Source organism: Centruroides sculpturatus, unplaced genomic scaffold, assembly GCF_000671375.1.
Source record: "Centruroides sculpturatus isolate CEXI.00-Female unplaced genomic scaffold, Cexi_2.0 scaffold1660, whole genome shotgun sequence".
NCBI lineage: Eukaryota > Metazoa > Arthropoda > Arachnida > Scorpiones > Buthidae > Centruroides > Centruroides sculpturatus.
In genome coordinates, this window is record NW_019385752.1 from 14244 (window position 1) to 38685 (window position 24442).

General features: G+C 28.7%; 1 protein-coding gene across 4 annotated transcripts in view; it reads right to left on the minus strand.

Moving 5' to 3' along the window:
- LOC111641787 (nucleolar protein 11-like) overlaps positions 1 to 24442 on the minus strand; it is a 38389-nt gene that overhangs the window by 8796 nt on the left and 5151 nt on the right. For all 4 annotated transcript variants that reach the window (XM_023388007.1, XM_023388010.1, XM_023388009.1 and 1 more), the window contains exons 2-10: positions 23946 to 24059; positions 22584 to 22640; positions 17661 to 17870; positions 15437 to 15587; positions 15161 to 15316; positions 12936 to 13018; positions 11053 to 11274; positions 419 to 513; positions 228 to 347 (exon numbers count right to left, since the gene is read on the minus strand). In XM_023388007.1, the coding sequence (XP_023243775.1) occupies positions 228 to 347; positions 419 to 513; positions 11053 to 11274; positions 12936 to 13018; positions 15161 to 15316; positions 15437 to 15587; positions 17661 to 17870; positions 22584 to 22640; positions 23946 to 24059 (1208 nt within the window). The remainder of the gene's footprint in view (positions 1 to 227; positions 348 to 418; positions 514 to 11052; positions 11275 to 12935; positions 13019 to 15160; positions 15317 to 15436; positions 15588 to 17660; positions 17871 to 22583; positions 22641 to 23945; positions 24060 to 24442) is intronic.

Here is a 24442-nt window from a genome sequence, read left to right on the forward strand (position 1 = left end):
TCAGAGCAAAGGATTGACACCTTTACTGCCTCAGATAGATATAAACATCCATATACAATAAAGTCAATATTTCCAAAAAAGTAATTAAATTAAAAAACAGTATTCAATAAATTTTAACTCAAGTAAATTTATTTGATTATTTTTAACTTACAATAAAACTTTAACGAGGAGTTCTTAAGGTTTGTTTGTAATGTTATTCCTGAAATTAAAACGATTTTAAACCTCACCTAAGACAAAATTGCAGTAATTTTTTCATTTCTCCTTCGGGAATTTGTTTCCAATAATTCATACAATCAGTCAGCATTTTGATATTGGATTTAGGTTCTAGTAGAATCTCCTCACAAATTCTGAAATTTTTAAATATGATTTAGTAAGATATAATTGACATATTAAAGTACCTATTAAGAATTATACTTACTTAGAAAATTTATCATCAGTTAATTTTAACTGTGATATACAAGTATTTTTATCATTCTTACTTTCTTCTTTATTGTACGTATCTAAATCCATCAGCTAAAAATTTTTAATAATTTATAATAATTAATATCTGACATGAATAATTTTACAAATTTTAGTGAAATACTTTTAATAATGTAAGAAAAATCATTTTCTTATTTGTAAAATGCTGTTTATTTAACTGTATTATAACAGAAATGAGTAAAAATTATGTGATATCATCACAATGCCAAGCTGCAATTTTTAATCATATTTTTAATTAATTTAATTTAAAATATATGCCCTTCATCGCAAATTAGTAATATCTTGCTGCTATACATCATACTTTTCCTGATAACAACAGAGTTGTGCCAGTCATCTATGTAACTCCCATTCTGGGAAAATTTTTGAATTGAAATCACATGACTTCTGGGTTGAGACCAAAGTTCGTATATAATTAATTGGGGACTCCTGCACCTAAACTTTCCATATCTGGTCTCGACTTTCACCTATCTAACACCATTCTTAAGTTGATGATATGAAACCGTGCTTTGCTATTTGTTTATGCTTCTAACACAATAAAGTGCTATAAATTAAGACACTTGGCGGATTTTCTCATCTTTATTTAGTTGATATGTGTGGAAAAAATTACACGTTTCGGGCTCTTAAGCCCCTCTTCAGCCAACTAAAACACTTAAAAAGGATATAACATACACATAAAAAAGAATACAAAACTTGTGTATTCTTTTTTATGTGTATGTTATATCCTTTTTAAATGTTTTAGTTGGCTGAAGAGGGGCTTAAGAGCCCAAAACGTGTAATTTTTTCCAAACGTATCAACTAAATAAAGATGAAAAAATCCGCCAAGTGTCCTAATTTATAGCACTTTATTGTGTTAGAAGCATAAACCATTCTTAAGATTAAGGAAGGACAGACAGAAGGACAACAATGGGAATTTATAGGTCTACAATTTTTTTCAAATTGCAGCCCAATGAATATTTGGCTTTAAAAAAATTAAATAAATAATTATTTTTTAAGCATAATACTTAAAGTTTGAAATAAATATTAAAATATAATACCATACTTACACATTTATTTTTTTACTTGAATAATCTGAATAATATTGAACTTTTTCCAAAAAATTATGACAAAAAGTTGGAATGTGCAGTTTATTCAAAATAAATTTGGTGATTCCAGTTATTAAGTGATAAATTTTGCTTATCAACTAGATGACTACACTAAATATAATGATTGTTTATAATCTATAGTTACAAACATTATTATTAAATGTTTTTGTGTGATTAATTTAATGACAATGAAGATAAATAAACTAAGTTAAATGTACAACTGAGGCAGATAATTTATGTATAAAGATTATTTACTAACTCTGGGGGGCGTGTTCTTCCGTCGAGGCTACTGGCGTTTTTTTCAGAGCACTCGGTCTTCTACACCAAGAATAAGAATTTAATCGTTTTTTTTAAACGTTAACTATCACTAATAAGTTTAAAATTGTTATTATTTATTATAACTTATATTGGCAATAATAAAAATAATTACTATGCAACGTTCACCACTCAAACGAGGAAGACCTCCATTAAATCGTACCCAACCAGGAACAAAGAAGAACCAGTCATCTTCATCAAATTCTAAAACGATAATGGACTTTAATTTTTGCCCCGAAGAAAACCTTCAGGAAGAATGCATCGAAGAAGTGAATTATAATCGAAAATCATCGCAAACTAGTGCAAATGATACTCCAGGTGAGTCAACTATTTCTGAACAAATTTTGACTAATAAACCGGACATTTCTTTAGACACCATTACTTCCGTGCTTTGGGACAAAATTTCGGATTTGATAAATACAACTAACGACAAACTCTTTAATCAAATGGTAATTATCAAACAGGAACTTGATATTATTCACGAAAACATTCGTGAAACGAAAGAAACTCAGAAAAAAATGGAAGCGGAGATTAATAGTTTGAAGCAAGAAATAGACAAATTACAAACGGATAAAGATCTTTTACAATTTAAAATGGACTCGTTAACAAATGAATATCGTTACAACAATATAATTATGTATAATTACCCAAATCATAAAACCATTTCAAAAGCAGAAATACTCAACTTTATTACTAATACATTAAATTTACAAGAAATAACTCAAAAGGATATACTTGAGATAATTCAATTATCAAAAACTTCAAACCTAATAATAAGAATCACTTTTAATAATAACCAAACGAGAGATCTCATCTTTTCTTCATTTATACGTAGAAAACAACAAAATCTTCTTGGTGATTGGCAAAATGTACAGATCTCCCCGGATATAACTATTAACTCAAGAATTAGACGTAAAAATCTACTACCAAATTTTTACGAACTACGAAAACAAAATCCCCAGGTAAAATTACGAAACGATATTTTAACAATTGAGCGAGAAAAGATAACTTACAGTTTAAGAACGGGAAAATTGGTATATGTTGATACGTTTCTCCCATCATCAGGAATAACGACTTTATCTAAATGACAAATCAACAATAGAGAGAAANATATGGTTACTCTCTTTTGATGAATTCTGCTATCGCTCAATCAATCAATAAAGATCAACTTTCCTTAAACCAAAGTAATTATCATCCCTGGTACACCAACATCTTAAATATCCCTTCGTTCCAACCTTATATATGGCTACCAATAGACCTGAATGTAAAACGATTAATAATTCAACTACGCCTAAATAAATACTCGCTTTTTATTAATAATACTTATATAAATCTTTCAAATACACACTGCCTGCTATGTCAACAAGAGGATTTTTCGGTGCTTCACCTCCTACAAAACTGTCAACCCTTGAATAATATACGTGAAAAATACAATATCAAAAATATATGCTGCTTAAATTCACCTATTGACTTCAGAAATAAATTAAATAATATTAATAAAAAAGATGCTTACAAAATTTTTAATTTTTTTGTAAAATTTACTGAGAAAATTCTCAGTAATATTTAACCATTGGCTTATCATCACAATTTTAAATCCTAGAAAATGAATTACTAAGACAATTTGTATTTTTTGAGTTGTTTAAAACATCAACTAATGTTATATTGTTAAGTCATGTTGATTTACTGATTTATTTTTCTTTTACTATGTTTCTTATTATATAATTATGTAAAATAAAATGTAAAATTATATTACTATATGTATACCCCCCAAAATAGGGGAAATTCCCTTGGAAATAAATTATTATTATTATTATTTACTAACTCTTAATCAAAGCTATTAGTCGGTTAACAGTTTTCTATCTTCGATGTGAATTAAATAATGTGAAGTAGTCTCACATCTATTTAATTAAAAGTTAACTCATTATAAAATACTTTACGTTACCACAAGTTTCATATAACTTATCTTTACTAGATGTACAAATAAATTTTTTTAATACTGTGAGATTGTTACTATGTTACAATCTCACGTAAATTAGTAAAATCTGTTAAATATGTAATAAATTAAATTGGAAAAGCTTTTCCTTTTTTTTAAACCAGTATCTTAAAAAGTGGGATGTGCAGATTACTTGAGGGTGTGGATTATTCAATATAATATTTACTTTAAAATATTAAATTAAAATTAGTACAAAAACTATCAGTGGACATCCATCAATTACATGTACATTTTTTAAGCTAGTTTTGACACCTTCCCTTCTCTGTTATATACAATGATGAACTTTCATGACTCTCTTCCTTCCTTATACAGTATTTATGAATGATTTCTTATAAATAAAATCCAGAAATGAGTTGCTTATCTTTCTCAGCATCATTTAAAACTGTATGGTGCCATCTGTTATGATATTTTATTAAAAAATGTCTTTATATTTTTAATTATTATAAAATGGCAAAGAACTTAATTCTGAAGGTAGGTCAAATTTTATAAAAACTTGTAAATGCTATTAAACAATAAAATCATCATTAAGTCTGACCTACTTGAGATATGACACATGACCCTTCCCTCTACCTTTAACCACCAAAATTTAATAGCATCAATGACCCTAATACACAAACCTCCCTGCAAAATTTCAGAAATTTTTGACAAAAAGCATGAGAGTTATTAATCTTCAGAGTGAGCAAAATTGTGCCCCTCCCACACAAACCCATACACACAGAAAAAAACCCCAAATGTTTCTGCATTTCTTGATGTTTCAAGGTCTCAGAATCCAAAAATTTAAACGTCTTGAAGGGGGATCATGTTTTGACTGATTGCAATACTTTCCCTCTGTTATATATAACAGAGCTGGGAAAATAATAATACAAATAGGTTATTTTTTATTTAAAATTAAAAAGAATTTAAAATTCATTCCCAATTCTACGTAAGAATAAAGCAAAAATAAATAAATAAATAAATAATAATGCTATAAATATCAAATAAAAAGTTTTATTTTAAGCAGAATCATTTTTAATCCAATTTGCATAGAAGAGTAAACATGTGAATTTTATTAGACTTTGGCAGAAGTCTGACAGTTTAGTTATTACGCAAGCTACTCTTGGCACTAGAGTAGCAGAGCAATTTGATAACATTTAAAATAGAAACGTGCAGAGAGTATTTTCAGATTATTCTGTTAAATTTTTATATTGAAAAATAAATATTTACAATTTAAAATTAAAAACAATATTTTATTTTTCTTCTCAGTTTTTTTAAACTTAATTATAACATTTGTATTAAATATTCTATTGTTTAACAAAGAATCTATGTCTTTGCTCTGTTGTTAATTATTTATAGATATTAAACTGCTTTGGTTGATGATGATAAATCATCATCAACCAAATGAAAATTTTTAAGTAATGATGAAGCACAAATATATTCAGCAATTTATGTAAATGAAAAAATATGAATGCTACAAATAGATTTGAGACGCTATAAATAATCAAACAGAAGTGGAGGAGTTGACCATAAATAACAAATTTCTCTTCACCTATTTATCAAAAAAGCACAGGAATTACTAATTATTTGTATCTACAATCAATAATTATAAGTTTGTAATTTAATATTTTAATAAATTTATTGTAGATAAGATTTTTTAAAATCAAATAACTGTTTTTAATTTTCATAATTAAACAATCTAATAGAAAGCTATTTAACATCAGGGTATTTTTTATTTTCATGCTCTATAATACCTGTTCTCTACTTGGTTTCTAATGTTACTGAGGAGGCCAATCAATTTATCTGAGGGTTAATAAACAGATATTGTTTGGAAGTCAGTGAATAAATTTATTTTTGTTATATTTAAAAATTTTACATATATAATAACTATATATAGGTATTATATATGTAAAATTTATTNTAATAAATTATTAATTCTTATTTTTAATTTAGTCTTTTGCATCAATCATGGGTGTGGCACAGAAAGGCATTTCACATAACAAAGTTCTTTTGCCATCCCATTCCAGTTTAAAAGTAAATGGAGTAAAAAAAAAAAACGTCTAAAGCCATTGACCACTGGAAGAAACAAAAACAGGCACATCAGACTCAAATACTACACAACATGAACAATCACTAGATAAAGAATAAAGTTTAAGACTTTTTCTTGGTCAGCCTTTTTTTTTTTAATTGAGAATTGTCATAAATATCACTGGTTTGCCTATAGCTTTCACATGACAAGCAAGGAGCTGTCATATTAGTATGGCAGCTCCTTGAACAATAAAGTGTTGCTAGTGATTGTAAATTGTTGTTTTTTAGCAATTTATCTATCTATGCTAAGCCATCTATGTCTGTCTAAGCCATCAGCTATACAGTAGACCCCCTATAACTTGGGTTCCTATAATTAAGATTCCTATAAGACGGCGAAAAAATTGCAACGGTATCTGTACAAACCTGGTAGAAAAACTCCTATAATTCAGTAAAACATCATCGAGCAGCCGCCCAGCGCCACGCTACGGAGAATTTAGGCGGGTAAATTGAGTTTACTATTGTCTGTACAGTATGTAAATTAGGAACCGTAAGTCTAATACAGTACTGTAATTTTATACATTTCTTGTGAAAGAAACATTTCTTATTCAATGGCCATAAAAATTATTTATATTAATGATGTCTCCAAAGTTCAACGAAGTTTTCGCAGAAAAATAACTTATCAGAAATCACCCACCGTTTGGTGCGCTGCTCCGCGACAAAAACAAGCTTGAGCAATGGTGACGTCGAACGGTGCACACTCAGTAAGTAATCCTACAATTTTTGTTTATAGCATAGTTTATACGGATTATTCCCAAAAAAATTATACATATTTTGGAAATGTTGAGTCGAATTAGTCTAGAATTGATTAATTTTATGGAAGAAAATCTTTCAAACAGCCATAGTCTGTAAACTTCACATGTGTCGGGCTGTGATTGACAAGGACTCGTACAAAATTGATTCTTAAAGAACGGAACGTATCTACTGTGTTATAGGGGGGTCGACTGTACAGGTAACCTATAATCAGAAATTTGGTCAATACAGAAAGGGATCAGTCTAAATATGAAAAGGAACCAACAAGCAAAATGTTTGGGAATCCCTGTTTTAGAAGATTCATTTATTATTAAAAGTATATTTGACCATGCAATTAAATCATAATTTTTTAAAAACATCAATTCTATCTAGCTATTTTACTTATTATTACAAAAATATAAAAGCATAAATAGTAAATTAATGCTGTATAATGAAAATATTGTATCAATATATAAATTTTAGAACAAATTAAATAAAGTATGTGAAGCAATAATGAAAATGAAGTAATTTAGTAATCTGTTGAGGAATTAAAAAGACAGTAGATAAAACAGATAAAACAAACAAAAAAGTGATATTAAATAAAAATTGCCAGACAAATATGATATTTGTAGAAAATTATATTTCCTTTTGACTATACATACATAGATGAGTCTTAGTCCATTTTTTGTCCCTCCACACACTATACAAGGCATAACAATTCCCTCTGTGAAGTCGACCTTTCTTTGTAGGCTACCATTCGCCAAAAAAGTAAGTTACAAAAGTCTTCTAGCGATAGCAGAGAAAAATTAAGATAAATAATAATTATATTAAATAAAAACTGCCAGGACAAATATGACATTTGTAGAAAATTATATTTCCTATATGTATAGTCAAAACTTTTGTAACTATTTTACATTTTTTGGCAAATGATAGCCTACAAAGAAAGGTTGACTTCGCTGAGGGAATTGTTATGCCTTGTATAGTGTGTGAAGGGACAAAAAATGGACTAAGACTTATCTATGTATGTATAGTCAAAAGGAAATATTCTAATTAGAACATATTAACGTTAATGTTAAACTTTATATCAACATTCTAAAATTTGTTTCGCCTGAAGAAGACATTCTATACATGTTGGAAGTGCTTGTGAGATATTTTGTGTTTATTTTTGTGCTTTACTCGTCAAAACTTTAGTGTATAATAGATTGCTATTAAAACTTTATTAACACTGAGAGACAGTGATCTTAAACTTTTACCTGTACTTCTCTATTACTGGAAATATATTAATATCTAGTCACAGAATCACTTCAGCATTCAGAAAAACATGAAAGATGAAACACATCACAAACATATTCAGAATACACCTAATTCCACCATCAGGTTGAAATAGTTCGTTTCTAATTGGAATGAATTGAATAAAATATTTGTGTAGCATTCAAATTTGAACAGGTCAGTTAAAGATATGCGCTGATCTATCTAGGTCATAATGATGTTACATACCACACTTTCCATGTTTTTGACAATTGTATTAGTGTTTATGCAATTAGAGCCAAGGTTGAATTTAAATATTTCAATGGACTCTAAAAGCATGATGAGGTTCCAATTTGTAGAGGATCTGATGAGCTGATCCTGATTTAATTTTGACTCTATATTGTTTTCTGAGGCAAACTGTGTTTCATCTTTCATGTTTTACTGGATGTTGAAGTGGTTCTGTGATTAGAAATTATAATGTTATTGTTACAGAAATACTAATGTTAAATATTCACATGTATATGGATTATCAGAAAATGAGAAATATCACTAAATTATAAATGTTTCTAAGAAAAACTAATAATTTACCTTTAATTTTTGAAATTTAATTATTTTACTGTAGATATCATGGCATTTAAACCCTAATTATTTCAATATTTTTATAAAGTTACTTCATAAATCTTAATTATAGGTTTGCTGTATTCTTAAAAGTTTTACTAAATTATCCTATATTTATAGGTGTAGTATTTCATTCGGCAAGTAAAGGGGTTGAGAGTTTACATCAACCCAAAATGCATATTTAGAATAGAGAATGGAATAAAGTGTGTTTTAAACTTCAGATATTTTACTTGCTGAAAGAAATACTACACCTATAAATATAGAATTATTTAGTTAAAACTCATTATTTTATAAACTTAAAATGATAGATACCATATAATAAAAAAGAAGAGTATAAAAGTAAGTATATTAATACATCAGAAATATTTTTAAACTTTGTAGTATAATATCAGCTGTTTTACAGAAAAAGAAATGGGAAAACTTAATCAAAATAAAATTCATATAACATTAATTTCGATTTTTGTCTAGGAGATAACAAAAAAATTAAATATTTATAATGTCATAATGTTCATCTGGAACAAAAATCATAACTATATTATACAATAAATTTTGTTTTTTCACATTAAGAAAAATTTAATAACTTTAAAAAACTCTGCACACACAACTAGAAAGAAGAAACTACAAGAAAGCAAACATTTTCATCCATGTTTAATGGGCATCATCAGGCTAACTGACTTTTGAAGTTGTTAAAACAAAAATAAAAGCTACTAGGAATAGGTGATTGCCATCCACATATTAAAAGAGGGGTGACATGAGAGAGGGGGGTTGTAAGATTTAATTCTCTCCCTTCCTCTCTTATGTCACTTCTGTAAATACATGGACAGTATTCACCTATTTCTAGTGACTTTTCTGTTTGTTTTAACAACTGTAAAAGTTGGTTAGCCTGATGATACCCATTAAAGTGTTTGCTTTCTTGTATGCAGTTTCTTCTTGCTGGATATTTGTTATATGTAAAGAGTTTATTAACATATACCCAGTTATAAATAGTTGAATTTAATTTAATAACTTTACTTTTTAATTAATTTACTAACTTTTAAAAGTTACTAAATTTTAAAGTGACATAAAAAAACAGAGTTTATTTTATCATATAACTATTTGATGTTGCATACCAAAGAATCATTCATTAACTATATTAACAATGATTTGCTTTAACTGATATTCTGATTAGATTATATTTTATCAGGTCATCCCATAAGTAATGTCATTTTTTTGAATATCCATACAATCAATGCCATATGATGAGCAAATTATGAACTATATCAAAGTTATAATACTAGCATTTGATTGAACAGTTCATTGTGTACATGTGCACAGAATGTGATCAGCCCACAGAAATTTGTGTGTCAGTTGGCAATGTCTGAAGAATACATAGGGCATGTTATTCTTTATAAGTTCCATCAGAGACATTCAGCAACCTTAGTGATACAAAACATTAATGCTGTATATGGGCACAAAACCTTTGGTGTTTGCAAAAAATTTCAGATGGGAAACACCAACCTTACTGATATGTCATGAGAAAGAAGTCCTGTTGAGCTTGACAATGATCTTCTGCAGGTAACTGTTGAAGAAAATCAATTGCAAATTGTTGAAGAATTAGCCACAGCACTCCATTTGACCCCTACAACCTTTAACATTTGCAGAACCTTGGTTATGTGTCAAAACTTGGAAAATGGATACCTCATGTGTTGATACTCGAGCAGAGGCAGTAGCATATTAATCTCTACATCTCTATTGATCTGTCACAGAAGAGAGCAATTTTTGGACAAAATGGTGACAGAAGACAAAACACGGATCTTAAACCACAATATTAATCACAGATTCCAGTGGATATCTAAAAGTGGTGTGGTGGGCACAATGAAAAAAACAAGAACTCCACCCACAGAAAGTGATGTGTGTTTGGTGGGATATGCATGGTATCAATCATTTTGAATTGTTGCCACCAAAACAGACAATCACAGTGGATATCTACTTTCAGCAGTTGGAATGGCTACAGACTGCATAGCTGGAGAAACATCCTGCACTGGTCAATCATAAAGAGAAAATGCCCACCCACACATGACAAGAATGACCTGCATGATATTACAGGAATTTCAATGGGAGAAAATACCCCATCCTCCCTATTCACCAATCTTGCACCAATGGATTTCCATCTGTTTTGCAGTCTCCTAAACCATCTTGAAGGAAAACTACTACAAAATGTGGAAGATGTATGGCAAATAGCGTCTGAGATTTTTACAACAAAATCCAAAGCTTTCTACCAGACAGGGATTCAAAAATTGGTTGACAGATGGCAGAGAGTTATGGCATCAGATGGTGAATATTATGACTGAGGATTGTGTTCCGGGTGTATTTGCATTCTTTCTTTCATAGTGATAAAAAAATGACATTACTTATGGAATGACTGATATTTATACACTATGCTATGCATATTTAAAGAAATAAATTTAAATAAATATATCCATATAAATATTTAAAGTAACACAAAAGGCAAGTTATAATAAAATTATTATTCAAAAACAGACTTACTTCCTCTTCATTGGCATTCCAATTAACAACAATTTTCTCATCATTCTTATTGGTCAGAGTTTTATCATCATTCCAATTAACCACAGTCTTATCTTCATTCATTTTAATTGAATGTGATGATATCGCAAGAAGAGAAGTTAATACATTTGATTTAATATCACATTCCATAGAATATAAATTTTTTCCATCAAAAATAAATAAATGTTTATGTAAATAAGCCATCTGAAAAATATAGATTACAGGTATCATTAGTATTATGGATACAAAATTATAATCTTAAATTTATAAATTACATGCTAAATAATTAGGTATTTGCTAATTATATTTTGTATAAATTTTGTTTCTAGAATGTTTTTATTCTGTTTATTCTCTTAAATATGAATGTTTATTCTTCAAAATACTCTCCAGCTAGATTTATATAAGTTACTAGCTTACCCGTCGCGCATTGCTGCGATCTCAGAAGAAACGAAATTCAAGCAAACTCGTTATGATAAAATTAAATTTTCATTTTATCATTTTTATTGAAACTTATTATTATTATTCACTTTCATCGGGAAAACATTTCAAAGTGTTGTTTCAATTCTATTTATTTATTGGAGTGCTCGTTGATACACAATATTTTTTGTTTTTTCGTCTGGTGCGTACACGAATAAATCAAAAGGTTTTCCGACGCGAGCCGGCCACATACAGTTGTCCATGCGAGAAGCACGGATTCTCCAAATTTAGCCCACACACTCGCAGCGATTGTCAGAAGCGCGATATTCCCCATTTATATATATATTTTTAAATCCTTTATAATTTTAATTATTTAATTGCTCCTTCCTCTCTTCCTTGGCATGTTGTGAAATTTCTGATAGTTGGATAATAAACAGTTTTATTGTAATTTGTCTTTTTAAATTATTTTGAGTCGATATTAAAATTTGAAAAAGGGGGCTACTTACACACCGCTTCTTTGTAAAGTGTTGGTTTCAGTTTTGGCGGGAATGGAACATTTTGCTTTTAATATTTATATACAGATATATATAAATTAAATGCTTCATAAAGAGATGTATTTCCATACTTATGTTAGTTGATGAAATAAATAAAACTGTGTTCAGAATTTGTTTATTAATGATGTAATTTCTAAATTGATATTTAACTGTTTAAACTGATAAGAACAATTGAGTCTCTCACATTATTTATAAAATTTTATAACTGTATTTAATGCCAGTGAATCAGATCTTTCAGTATAGTTACATCCTTTTATAATGATAACATAATTAAACCTTAAAAGAATTATTGAAGACAAATCATCTGAGTAGTAAGCAGCAGATTTATGTATGACTAGAACTTAATATATAGAATATCATTGTTTTATTTATCATTATTTTTCTCAATTTATAAGAAACAAAGATTTAATTCTGAACTAGCTTTCACTATTTGTGAGTTTGATAGAAAACGTTAATTTCCTCTCTTGTGTTTTAATAGAAAATGCCTTTTTAAAATTTCACAAAGTAAATATTTAATATTAAAAATAACTTACAATAAAACATTGATGCAGTATCCTTCTGAACTGCATCATTCTCTTATAGCACCAATGAATAGTTGTGCATGGATCTTTCCCCCAAAGTATTAAAAATAAAAATCTTTTTTACTATCTAAATTATTACATGTATGATTTTATACATTCCAATCAATATTATCATATTTAAATCCTTGTTTTCAAACTCTTAATCTTGTTTATTTTCCATATTATTATATATATATTTTCATATTGTACTTAATTTAATGACAATTTTTGAGGCAAACAAATGGTGACACTAAATTGAGATTTGATTGTAGTAAAGTATAATTTTGATATGATTTAATAATAAATTATATTTGCAAATATATTTAAAAATCACCTGAATGTCTTCTTTTAAAATGTGTACAACTTTCTTTTCTTTTGCAATTGAAAATTTAAAATCCCATATTTCAACAAAAGGATCTGAAATAAATTATAAAGCACGATTAAAAAGTTGTTGTTGTTATTATTATTATTATTATTATTATTTATGAAAAAGATTCTTATGAAAATATTACAGAAAGTTTTATTACAAAGATAATTTTAATTATATTCTGAAATTACACTAGATTTTATCTGTGGTTCCAATTAAAAATAACTTAATTGTAAAGTCTATAACACTATTGGAGTATGAATAATTACTTTTATTTCAAGATTTTAAGTAATGTGAAATAATGTATTAAAGCCATTACACACCAGGCAATTTCTTGCTCCAGAGATATCTCTGAGCAGCAAAAATCTACTGACATTTGGCAATGTTTGAGCACACAAAAAGACAAGTTGCCCAAATCATACGATTGATATTTCTTACCTGGTAATTGTAAATATTTGCTAACAGTGCAAAAGCCTGTATTGCTGACTACTTTGTCGTCATATTCTTTAATAGTGTGCTTATAAACTGGTTCATATAATTGAATTGATGAAATCAATTGTCATGTTCTGTCCACAATCCACGAGTGAGTATCCTCCATTTTTATTTTTGTGCTGTAAACAAGAGCTGTAATCAAATGATAAATCTAAGCATGCTCATTTGTTACAGCGTGCAACAAGGAGACTTTTTGTCTCCCAAAATAAAAGTGATCTGACTCCCTAACTGCCCAGGAGACACATTTTTCTGTCTCCCAGAAAAATTGCCTAGTGTGTCATGGCCTTTAGATAAAATCACAGCCACTTCAAATTAAATGTAGTATAAGTGATATCAAATGTAGATAACAATAAAATGATGCTGATGTGTAAATAACAGAAAAAGAACAGAGAAGGACCGCGAAGTGAAAATGTGAAAATAAATATGAAATTGAGTTGTAACATAATTGAACAAGTCGAGGAAGCTTATTGTGCAAAATTCATGGCCGTCAACGCCAAATAATTGTTCTCATAGATTTCAGAAAGCTTAATGCTTGTAATGGAATTCACTTAGTGTGCACAGGCGAAGGCCTGAGGCTGTTCAGGCTACCAAGCTGTCTGGAACTTCAGTTATGATAAATAATTTTCTACAATGAAACAAAAAAGTTAATTTAATTTTCAAGTTTATAATAAGGGATGATTTCATAAAAATGCTTTACAGATTATTAATTATTATTATTTTCACATTTTATGACCTAAGTTTCAATCTAATGTGCCCATGCAGTAAAAATTTTCATACAAATTTTTTACCCCTTTTCACTCCTTTAGGGTTGAATTTCGTAAAATTGTTTCTTAGCATGCCTAAACTTTACAAAAGGAACACACCCTCAAATTTTTAAGTTTCTAGCACCAGTAGTTTTGGCTCTGCGTTAATTATCCTATCAGGACTTGTTCTTTTATATACAAGTATATAGATGACTAAACTACATAATAAGTAGGTAGTTTCAATTGATTTGTTACCTTTTTTTGATCTCTTAAAAAATAACTTAGTTATATTACTTTTCCTTTGATCTTTTACATAAATAAGCAAAAAATTGCACTTTCTCAAACTTGAAATGTATGTTCAGCATTAATAAAAGTTACCAAAATGATTAATTTACTGTGTTTTTGTTATTTCTTACTCCTTTTCTAGGTATTCAGTATTCGGCCGAAAACTGAATACCTAGAAATAGATTACCTATTCGTTGCATCATTAATAATTATAAAAATTATACAAAAACTATTATTTATTTAATTTTACAACAACTATTTCTCCAGCACTGAATACTATTACAATCTGAAATCACAGTTCCTATCTTACTTATACTAAAAATTCTATTAATGGTCATTCAAAACAAGTAGACACTTCACAGAACTAACAACATTAACATAAATGTACTTCTCTTTCCTAAAATTCATTATTTAAATAAATGAATAGAATATTTTTTATGTATGATAGACAACAGTTACCATATCAGTAACACACAATTTTTTTAGTGTAATTATTATTTATTATATGAAAAATGGCACAAATTCTTTAGTAAATATGTATCGAAATATTTTTATTGAAAAGTTTGTTATAAATTTTAAATATCATTCTATAAATGTCTGCAAAACGATTTCATAATTCAAATAAATAAGAACAGCATTTACAGAAAATATAAAAAATATATATCTAATTACCTTCAAATTCTTGTGTCTTTGATGCAGAAAGTAAAGCAATATGATTTGTATTCAATGGACACAAAATAATTGATAAATTTTCAACCAAGTTAAAACTATGCAACTTTTTTGAATCATTACTTCCATATTCATAAGAGTGTAATTCTCCATCAGACCCTATTATTAAAAATAATTAAAAAAAAGCAGTGTTACAATAATTATATATATATTTTTTAAATAAATTTAACATCTACAAAAGTGATAGTATACAATAATACTTTATAATATAATACATACACAATAATAAAAACCTTAATTGTTTTTTATCTTGATGCAAACACCAAGTAAGTGGCTGAAAATTTTCCTTCTTCAATATCACAGACTGTTGTATTAAAGAGGCATTTTTAGTCTTTGGCATCACCATCCAATGAAGTGTTCTTGTGGTATGCTTTGAAATAAAAAAGGAACAAATAAATGACTATATAAATAATATTAACAATATTTAAAATAACATAACAGCATATTCAAACATATTATTTTATATAATTCATAATTTTTAAATTAGTAAATAAATAAGCTAAATTTGATTTGTTACTGAACATTTAGAAAATAAGAAAAAATAATTATAATCAACTGAAAATGAATTTTTAATGCATCACTTTTAAAATGCAAGTAATTGATTTTGATTTTAAATAGCTACATTAAAACAATGTCATTTATACATTTCTATAGGAAGAAATCAATTGGCATATCAGATAAGCACCTGATATTATGCCATTTGATTTCTTCCTACTGGAATCAGAGGCCACAGAATTAGTCCACTACAATCAACCAAACATCCAGGAAAATGTATGTCAAGAAATTCAGACAATAAGAATCCAAACTGGTAGTGCAAAGACCATATTTGGCTGACAACCTTTCAACTGGGATAACAAATACTCCTGCAACATTGTCTAGATAGGTTACCAATGTCACAATTTTTTCTACAAAGAGAAAGAGCCCCAAAACTTACAAACATGACAAAAAATTTATCTTTGAATTGTCTCTTTCAATTTCTCAAATAATGTGAGGGTTTCTTATCTCTGTATTCTATATCAGAACAATTTACGCTCTCTAATATGTAAAATATTGCTTTATCATTTAATTTCCATCTTCAAAAGTAATTTTCATCAGCTTAGACCAGGGGTCGGCAACCTGCGGCTCTTTGGATGTGAAGCTGCGGCTCTTTAGTTCCATACGCAAATATTATTTATTTTATAAAAAAAAACATTTAAAAATCGTTCTGAATCGATTAACGAGGATTCGGCACCGATTCTATCTCTCAGCCACTTGTACTCGCTTTTCATCGCACCCCTCCCCCGTGACACACGTCGTCACTGTCGTCAGTCTGTCGGAAGCTCTCGAATGACGCCGTCGTCGGATGTTTCTATGAGGTTTAATTCGCTTTCGACGCAAGACAATTCTGAATAAATAGATTAGTTTTTTTTTTATCAAAAACTTTATTTATGCGAGTACTATTTATTGTTGGCAAGAAAAAATTTTGTGGCTCTTTAAAAACTTTGAAATTTTGTAAATTGTAATTTTTGGCTCTTCCGACTCAAAAGGTTGCCAACCCCTGGCTTAGACTTTTGAAAAAATTGGAACAGCAAGTTTATTTGGCTAGAAAGCCTGCACAATCTGCAGTTTGTAAGCACAAAGACAAAGAGGTATTTATGAGTAACCCTACAAATAGTGATATGTGGTATATTTTACTGAAAAGATACTCTTCCTGTTCTCTTTTGATGTGGAATGCTACTAATATCTTGAAATTGCTTTAATCAATGTCAGATAGCATTATCTTAAAATGGATTTTTTCCATACTGAGTTCTGTAATAGTGCATTGTGGTAATGAATTTTGTTTTGAAAAACCAAACTAAATACATTACTTTCTCTTAAATAGTCTCCATTTTGAAGTATGATATCATATCTCTCAGTGTTACCAAATAAAACTTTTTTTTTACTCATTTTGAAGTATGATATCATATCTCTCAGTGTTACCAAATAAAACTTTTTGTTTACCAAATAAAACTTTAAACGTAAATTACACGAAGACGAAATGCATTTGGGGAGCTTGTTAGTAATGTAAATAAAAAGTATTTTTTTCTGCAAACTGATTTCCCAATTTTATACCTTTTTTTTAGCTTTAATTTTTTAATCATTATTGGTTTAATGTTTTAAAAATTTATTGAAGTTATATAATATCCAAAAGTCAGAAGTGAAAGAAAAATATATTTTTTTGTGTAATTTACATTTATGTAAGAAGAATAGAAAAAAGTCTGACTCCATCATTTATTACAATTATTTTGGTAAACTTTTTCAGTTAAACTTTCATATTCTGTAAGCAGTTTTATGTTTTTGTTTCTGTTTGAAAAATTACAGGAATGGACATGGAAATCTCAACAATAATCTAAAATCACTCTGTAGTTTCAATTTTTAATTTGAGAACTTTAAACAGAAAAATAAATTAAATTTTAGTACTTACATCTTTATTTATTGAGAGCAACACAATGTAAACTTTTGCTTTTTCAGAAATGCCATCAACCCAATAAATGTCATCATCTTGAATATAATTAACTTTATCATCTTTCTTACTACTTATCGCATGTTGAAGAAATTGGCATTCACCTTTGTTGAATACAACTATAGGTTCAGTATCATCTAATTCAATTAGGCTATAAATTATTTCTTTAAACTGTATAGGAAAAAAAGCATGTTACAAATTAAAAATTTATATTAAAATTAAATGTTATTTTTCAAAGTAAACAATGAAAAAAATATATAGTTTTTGTTTTATAGTATAAAGATTAAATTTTATGTATATTTTTAAACAGGATCAACAGTTGTTAACAACAGTCCACTGTTTACTCAAAGGCAAGGATTTACTAGTATAGAGTGATCTAAGTCTTGATTTAGACTAGATACTATTCCTGAAATCAGTACTATAAATTACTTTTTTAAACTGTAGACTATAGAGCAGGGGTGGCCAACACGTGGCGCATGCCCAAACTTGGCGCATTGGACGATTACAAGTGGCGCTTTAGTCGTTTCTGAGCAACAATTCACTGCATACACGGTTCGGTGCAATCGACCTGTTGACCCTTTTTTTTTTCTTTTTCTTTTTTTTGCTTGCACGTTACACTATGCATTCGTTACACCTCTGATGTCATATAGAACTACTTTATACGGGTAGTGTAGCTACCCCCGTGTAAGATAGTTCTCTTATAAATTATAGATTATAAATAGTTTCTTCTTATAAATTGAAATACCTAGTTAACGGGTGGCCGAAACTTTTCTCCGCCCCGGGCTGCTAACACTCACGGTACGCCTCTGCGCATCTGAACTCATCTATCACAAAAATTGGCGCATGGTATGCAAAAGGTTGGCCACCCCTGCTATAGAGTCAGTATTAAATCCAGTTGAGACAAATTTAGCTAACAGTTGAACTTAGTAAATAAAATTTGGTCTCATTATAAAAAGTTGTCTTTATTTCATTTTATTAAAAAAAGTTATGTTATTATATTAAATGCTTTTAGAAATAATGCATTAAAATATCAGAAATTTAATACAAACAAAATAAAACATTTAATATAAAGTCAAATATTTTTAAATTTTTAACAGCAAAAAATCCAACAAAACTGGTTTAAATTAGAAATACCATATTTATTCGCATATAAGATTCGTTTTTCACTGTTTCAAAAACCTAGGTCATACTATCACAAACAATCCTTCACTTGCATATATAGTAAAGGATTCTTTGCATTTTTGCAATCATTTTTGTGAACTGTGTACTCGCATTTTTTACCAGATGCTCAACCTTTTGTGTTTAAAAACAAAAGCATTTTATCTGGGTCGTTTGAATCATTCTTGTGTACTGTCAGGAATAAAAATGAATAGCAATAGGAAAAGCAAAGCTTTTGAATTGAATTCCAAATTGAAATTCCAAATCACACAGGAGCCCAATATAAGTTTTAATCCATTCCCATGTGAAAACAGATGATTATTCGGAAATCAGAATTCAGAGAATCTCATAAGTGTAATCAACTTTTAAGAATTGGCAAAAAAGGTCCCTGATTGTCCAGCTTTACATGAACAAATTATGTTGACGATTTTACAAGATTTTTCCTTAAAGTTTAAATATAACTTTTGTGGGACAATGAGTGTATTTACATGCATTTGATATTTTATTTGTGATTAAACAAAATAAAATTAGAATTGTATAGGGACATTGAATAAGTTCTCGCTGTTTTTTAACAGATGACGTTACCAGAACCACACGTGTTTATTTTTAGATGGTGACGCATCTGTAAGGAAGTACAATAAGCGACCTTGAAATTCAGTATATGTCATTTCACCGAAGTGTAAACAACTTATTTTTTCATTGTGTTAAACACGTCAAGTTTCGTGCCAAAAAAAGAGTATTTGTGGGGAATTTTATTGCACTATTTTATTCAAAAAAAATCTGCAGCTGAAGCATACAGAATTCTTGTTGAGACTTACAGCGACCATGCTTTGTCGAAAACAACATGCAGAGATTGGTTTAGATGCTTCAAAAATAATGATTTTGATGTTGAAGATAAAGAACGATCTGGCGCACCAAAAAGTTTGAAGACGAGGAATTAGAGGCATTACTTCATGAAGACTCATGTCAGACACTAGCTGAACTTGCAGAATCATTAGAAGTTGATCACACAACAGTTACGAAACATTTAAAAGGATTAGGAATGATTCAAAAGCAAGGACATTGGGTGCCGTACAAGTTGAAGCCAAGAGACGTCGAACGGCATCTTTTCACGTGAACAGCTGCTTCAATGGCAGAAAAGGAAAGGTTTTCTGCATTGTATTGTGACAGGTGACAAAAAATGGATACACTACGATAACCCTAAATGTAGAAAATCGTGGGGTAAGCCCGGCCATGCATCAACATCGTCAGCAAGGCCAAATATCCATGGTTTGAAGCTTCTGCTCTGCTTTTGGTGGGATCAGGTAGGTGTAGTTTATTACGAGCTGCTCAAACCAAATGAAACCATCACGGGAGATCACTATTAACTACAATTGATGCATTTGAGCCAAGTATTGAAGGAAAAACGGCCTCTATATGAGCAGAGACATGACAAAGTGATTTTGCAACATGACAATGCTCGGCCACATGTTGCACAACCGGTGAAAACGTACTTGGAAACGCTTAAATGGGAAGTCCTACCCCACCCGCTGTATTCATCAGACATCACCTCTTCCGATTATCACTTGTTTCAGTCAATGGCACATGGCCTGGCTGAGCAGCACTTCCATTCTTATGAAGATGCCAAAAAATGGGTTGATTCTTGGATAGCCTCAAAAGACGTGTCGTTTTTCCAACATGGAATTCAAATGCTGCCAGAACGATGGGAGAAAGTAGTGGCTAGTGATGGACAATACTTTCAGTGACGTGTTTATTACGACTTTTTTTAAATAAAGTGTTAATTTTCACAAAAAAACAGCAAGAACTTATTCAAGGTCCTTATATTAATAGATCTAATTTACTTTATTTTGATCTTTAAAATCACTTCTTGTCCTATATGCAAGATCATCTTATACGTGAGTAAATACAGTATATTGGACTATCGAGTGTTTAAGTGGAAAAACTTAACAGCTATCAGTTAAATTCAAAAATGCTCTTCTTCTGGTTACCTTATTCATTTTCTGATTCCAAATAACATTAACAGGTTCCTTTCTGATTTATATAAATTTATGTATAAGAAACACAAAATAACAGTTTATCCTAAAAACTAATGTATACTTTTTAAAACCAATATTTTTACCCATTTGCACAAAAACTAAAACAAAACAAAACAAACTGTTAGAGTGAGTTTTGACACTTGTTCTAAAAAGAGCTCTCCAAAATCTGATTCTATCAAATTTGTTTTTAATTTGAATTCTGTTCTGTTAAAAAGCCATAGGAAAGATAAACTCTGTTCTATGGAATAAAAATATTATTAGTGAAAAAATAATTTATTATATAATACATTAGTGAAAAGTGTAATGTTATACAGAACAGAAACTTTCGTAATAAACAAATAAGTTTCTAGCAGCAGAGATAGATTTTTGGTGAAGGTCGACAGGAAAATCAAGGAAATAGAAAGTTAAAAATAAGAAAATTAGACAAATTATGAAAGTAGAAATAACATTATTAATAATATAGAGAAAAATACTGGAATAGCATAAAATCTGAGAAAACAAAATCAGAAAGAATACCAAAATTGTCAATGAAATGAACCTCATAGAAGGAGGAGGAAATCACAGATGAACAAGGCTAGAATGGAAAAAAAAAACAAAAGATAAACAAAGAAAGAAAGGACTAACAGAAGGAGGCTGAGAAGAGAGGGCAATGTAGAGAAAAAGAGTAAAAGAATTATTGAAAAATTAAGTCAAAGGTAAACCATTAGAAAAGTAAAAAAATCCAAAGAAGAAGAATATCATTCAAATGTAGTCACAAGAATATATTATAGAAAACAACTTTTCATGGTACACTCAAAAAAATATTTTACAAATTCAAATCATTCAATTCTGCTGAATCCTAATACTGATCAAATATTGTACAGTTTGGAGACAAAATTGTGTTTAAGCTTAAACCATAGGTCAGAGAGAAAATGTGAAAAAGAAGAGTTTTTGAAATCTTTAATTACTTAACAAGGAGCATAGAGCTAGACAACATTTTAATGAGAGCAAGCATTTGGGAAGTGCATTGGTTTATGAAAGATTAAATATCAATTTTCATTTATGTACTGATAAGTCAATGTTAACTTTAATAACTGATGAACTCTCCTTCTGTTTATTTTTTATATTTTTTTAGTCAAAAAGTACATTTATATTCTTAAATACAATCAAACATTAAGCATGTCTTCAAAACACTATTTCTTCAATTTTTGAGTACACCAAAAGTGGACTACAGAAAATCACATAGAGAAGAATGCTAATGCCAGTATCTCAATTACTAAATAACAATGATGTGACAAATTATATACTATGACCATCAACCACAGTCTTGATTGATAGCCAATCTGAGTTTTTTTTTTAACTCTTACCACCCTGTGGACACTAAAAGGACCTTTTTTTTTAGTAAGCCCATTATGAGTTCAGTCAAGCCCACAATGGGGTGGCTGCATGTGAAATGAGAGAAGGAGCCAGACACATCTAGACGGACCACCCCTGAAAAGTTTTCTGGGGTTTTTCAACCAACTCAAATTTGATCCTGAGGGACTAGTGACTAGAGTGGTAAGCTGGTAGTCACCTTAACGACTCAGGAAACCAACCTGGGTTAGAAAATTAAGTTTCTACAAAAGAAGCTCATTAACTGTTTTATAATTAATAGTACAAAAATATAGCTTACATGTTTTTTATATATGAATTAATAATCAAAAATACATACTTTTATTTTTGAAACATTTTCAAAGTTGTCTTCATCAAATGTCCACTTCCTTAAAATCTAAAGATAAACAAAATCAACAAAATTCATCACTTTATTTTTATAAATGTTTACATTGAAAAATTAGTCTAAAATCATCTAATTTAAACTATTAATAAATTAAGTATTTCTAGTCCTAAATTATTTCAAACATTAGTTTCTATTTTAACATAAAATTATCAAAACTTGAACTCACACTTGATGCCAAATTAGATAAACAACACACTAAATAAACTGTCTTTTAGTATTAAAATTCTTTAATAAACATAAATTATATGAGCAAATACTTTCAACAGTATATTATCACTTTTCTCAGGCAAAAGATTTTGTCAAAGTGGATATAAAGCATAAAATTACTACAATCTTTGATTTTAAGGCATATTTTTTCATATTTTAATCTCTAAAATTAGGATGCATTATACAGTTATTAATGTCTTATATTCAATGAAAAAGAATCTTGCCAGTTTGATTACTTCATAAAAACATGTGGCATAGTTGTCATTGCCTACACACAGACAAATTTTTCATCACACCCATTTGTTCTGCTGTTATTTCAGTTATGTCATATTCAACTAAAATTTTGCACTCTGCCAATTAAAATATCTTTAAAAAAGTATGATGCAATATTTAAACAGAAAAATGCAACACATATTCAACAGAATACAGAAGTAATACTGGGAAGAATAAATATAATGTGTTTTGTAAGGAAAGAAACTTGAAATTGGTTAAAAGAGTCAGAATATTTAATGGGATTAAAAATCCCAAAATATTCTGACTCTTTTAATTGATTTTGAGTTTCATTCCTACATTTAAATCCATGAAGTCGTCTTTTCCAGACTGAATTTTAATATACTGTGTTCTTTATTTTAACATTTCAATAAAATCTATAGGTAAATTTACAATTTATTCTATTGTAGATTAATTAATAAAAAAAAATTTGTACATTGTCTACATTAAATTGAGAGTGCTTCTATCTCCAAGATTGCACTTAATGCCTCCTCCTAGTGCCATATTCATTCGTAATTTATAATTAATATCTCCAAAATTATAGCCTGATTATTTACAGCAGTTGTGGGAGTCTATTTACTATGCATTGGGTTTCAGGTGGTGTTTATATATGGATGCTTCTAACAATTAGTGAATCTTAGAATCAAAGAAATATAGTAGTTTATGAAAAATCTGGCAGTTTATGAATCAATTAACACTATTAAAAGTCTTTATTCTACAATAACAAATTTCATAATTTTTTATTTCATTATTTTCTTTTTTGTTGTTTATATATATATATAACATATAGTGTTTAAAATAATTTCTGTTTTTACTTACAGTTCCATTCTGAACAACAGAATATTCATTTTCCACAGGATTAAAAACAGTTGGACAAGTGAACTGAAAAGACTGTTTTGATGACCAACTCTTTATTTGTTTTTTATCAGATATCTGCAAAAGACATTAATAAACAACATAATTTATAGTTTAAGAAATTCTAATAAACTTAAATAAAATCATAAATTATCATTAGTTCTTTAATTTATTATGATAATAATTGTATTTATCATATTCTATATTACATACATGTATTATTTACAAGTAATCATAAGAACTTTTCCATTTATTACATCAATATTCATTAATAAACAAAAATTAGCATAATTATTAAAATTGAAAATTTTGAAAATAGATTTAGAATATATGTATTTACGAGATTGTATTTATTCAGCATATATCTTCTTAAAATTATTTCAATAATACAGATTAAATATAAGAAAAGAAACTCAAAAGCGATTAAAGGAGTAAAGGTATTTATTCAGATTGAGTGCTTT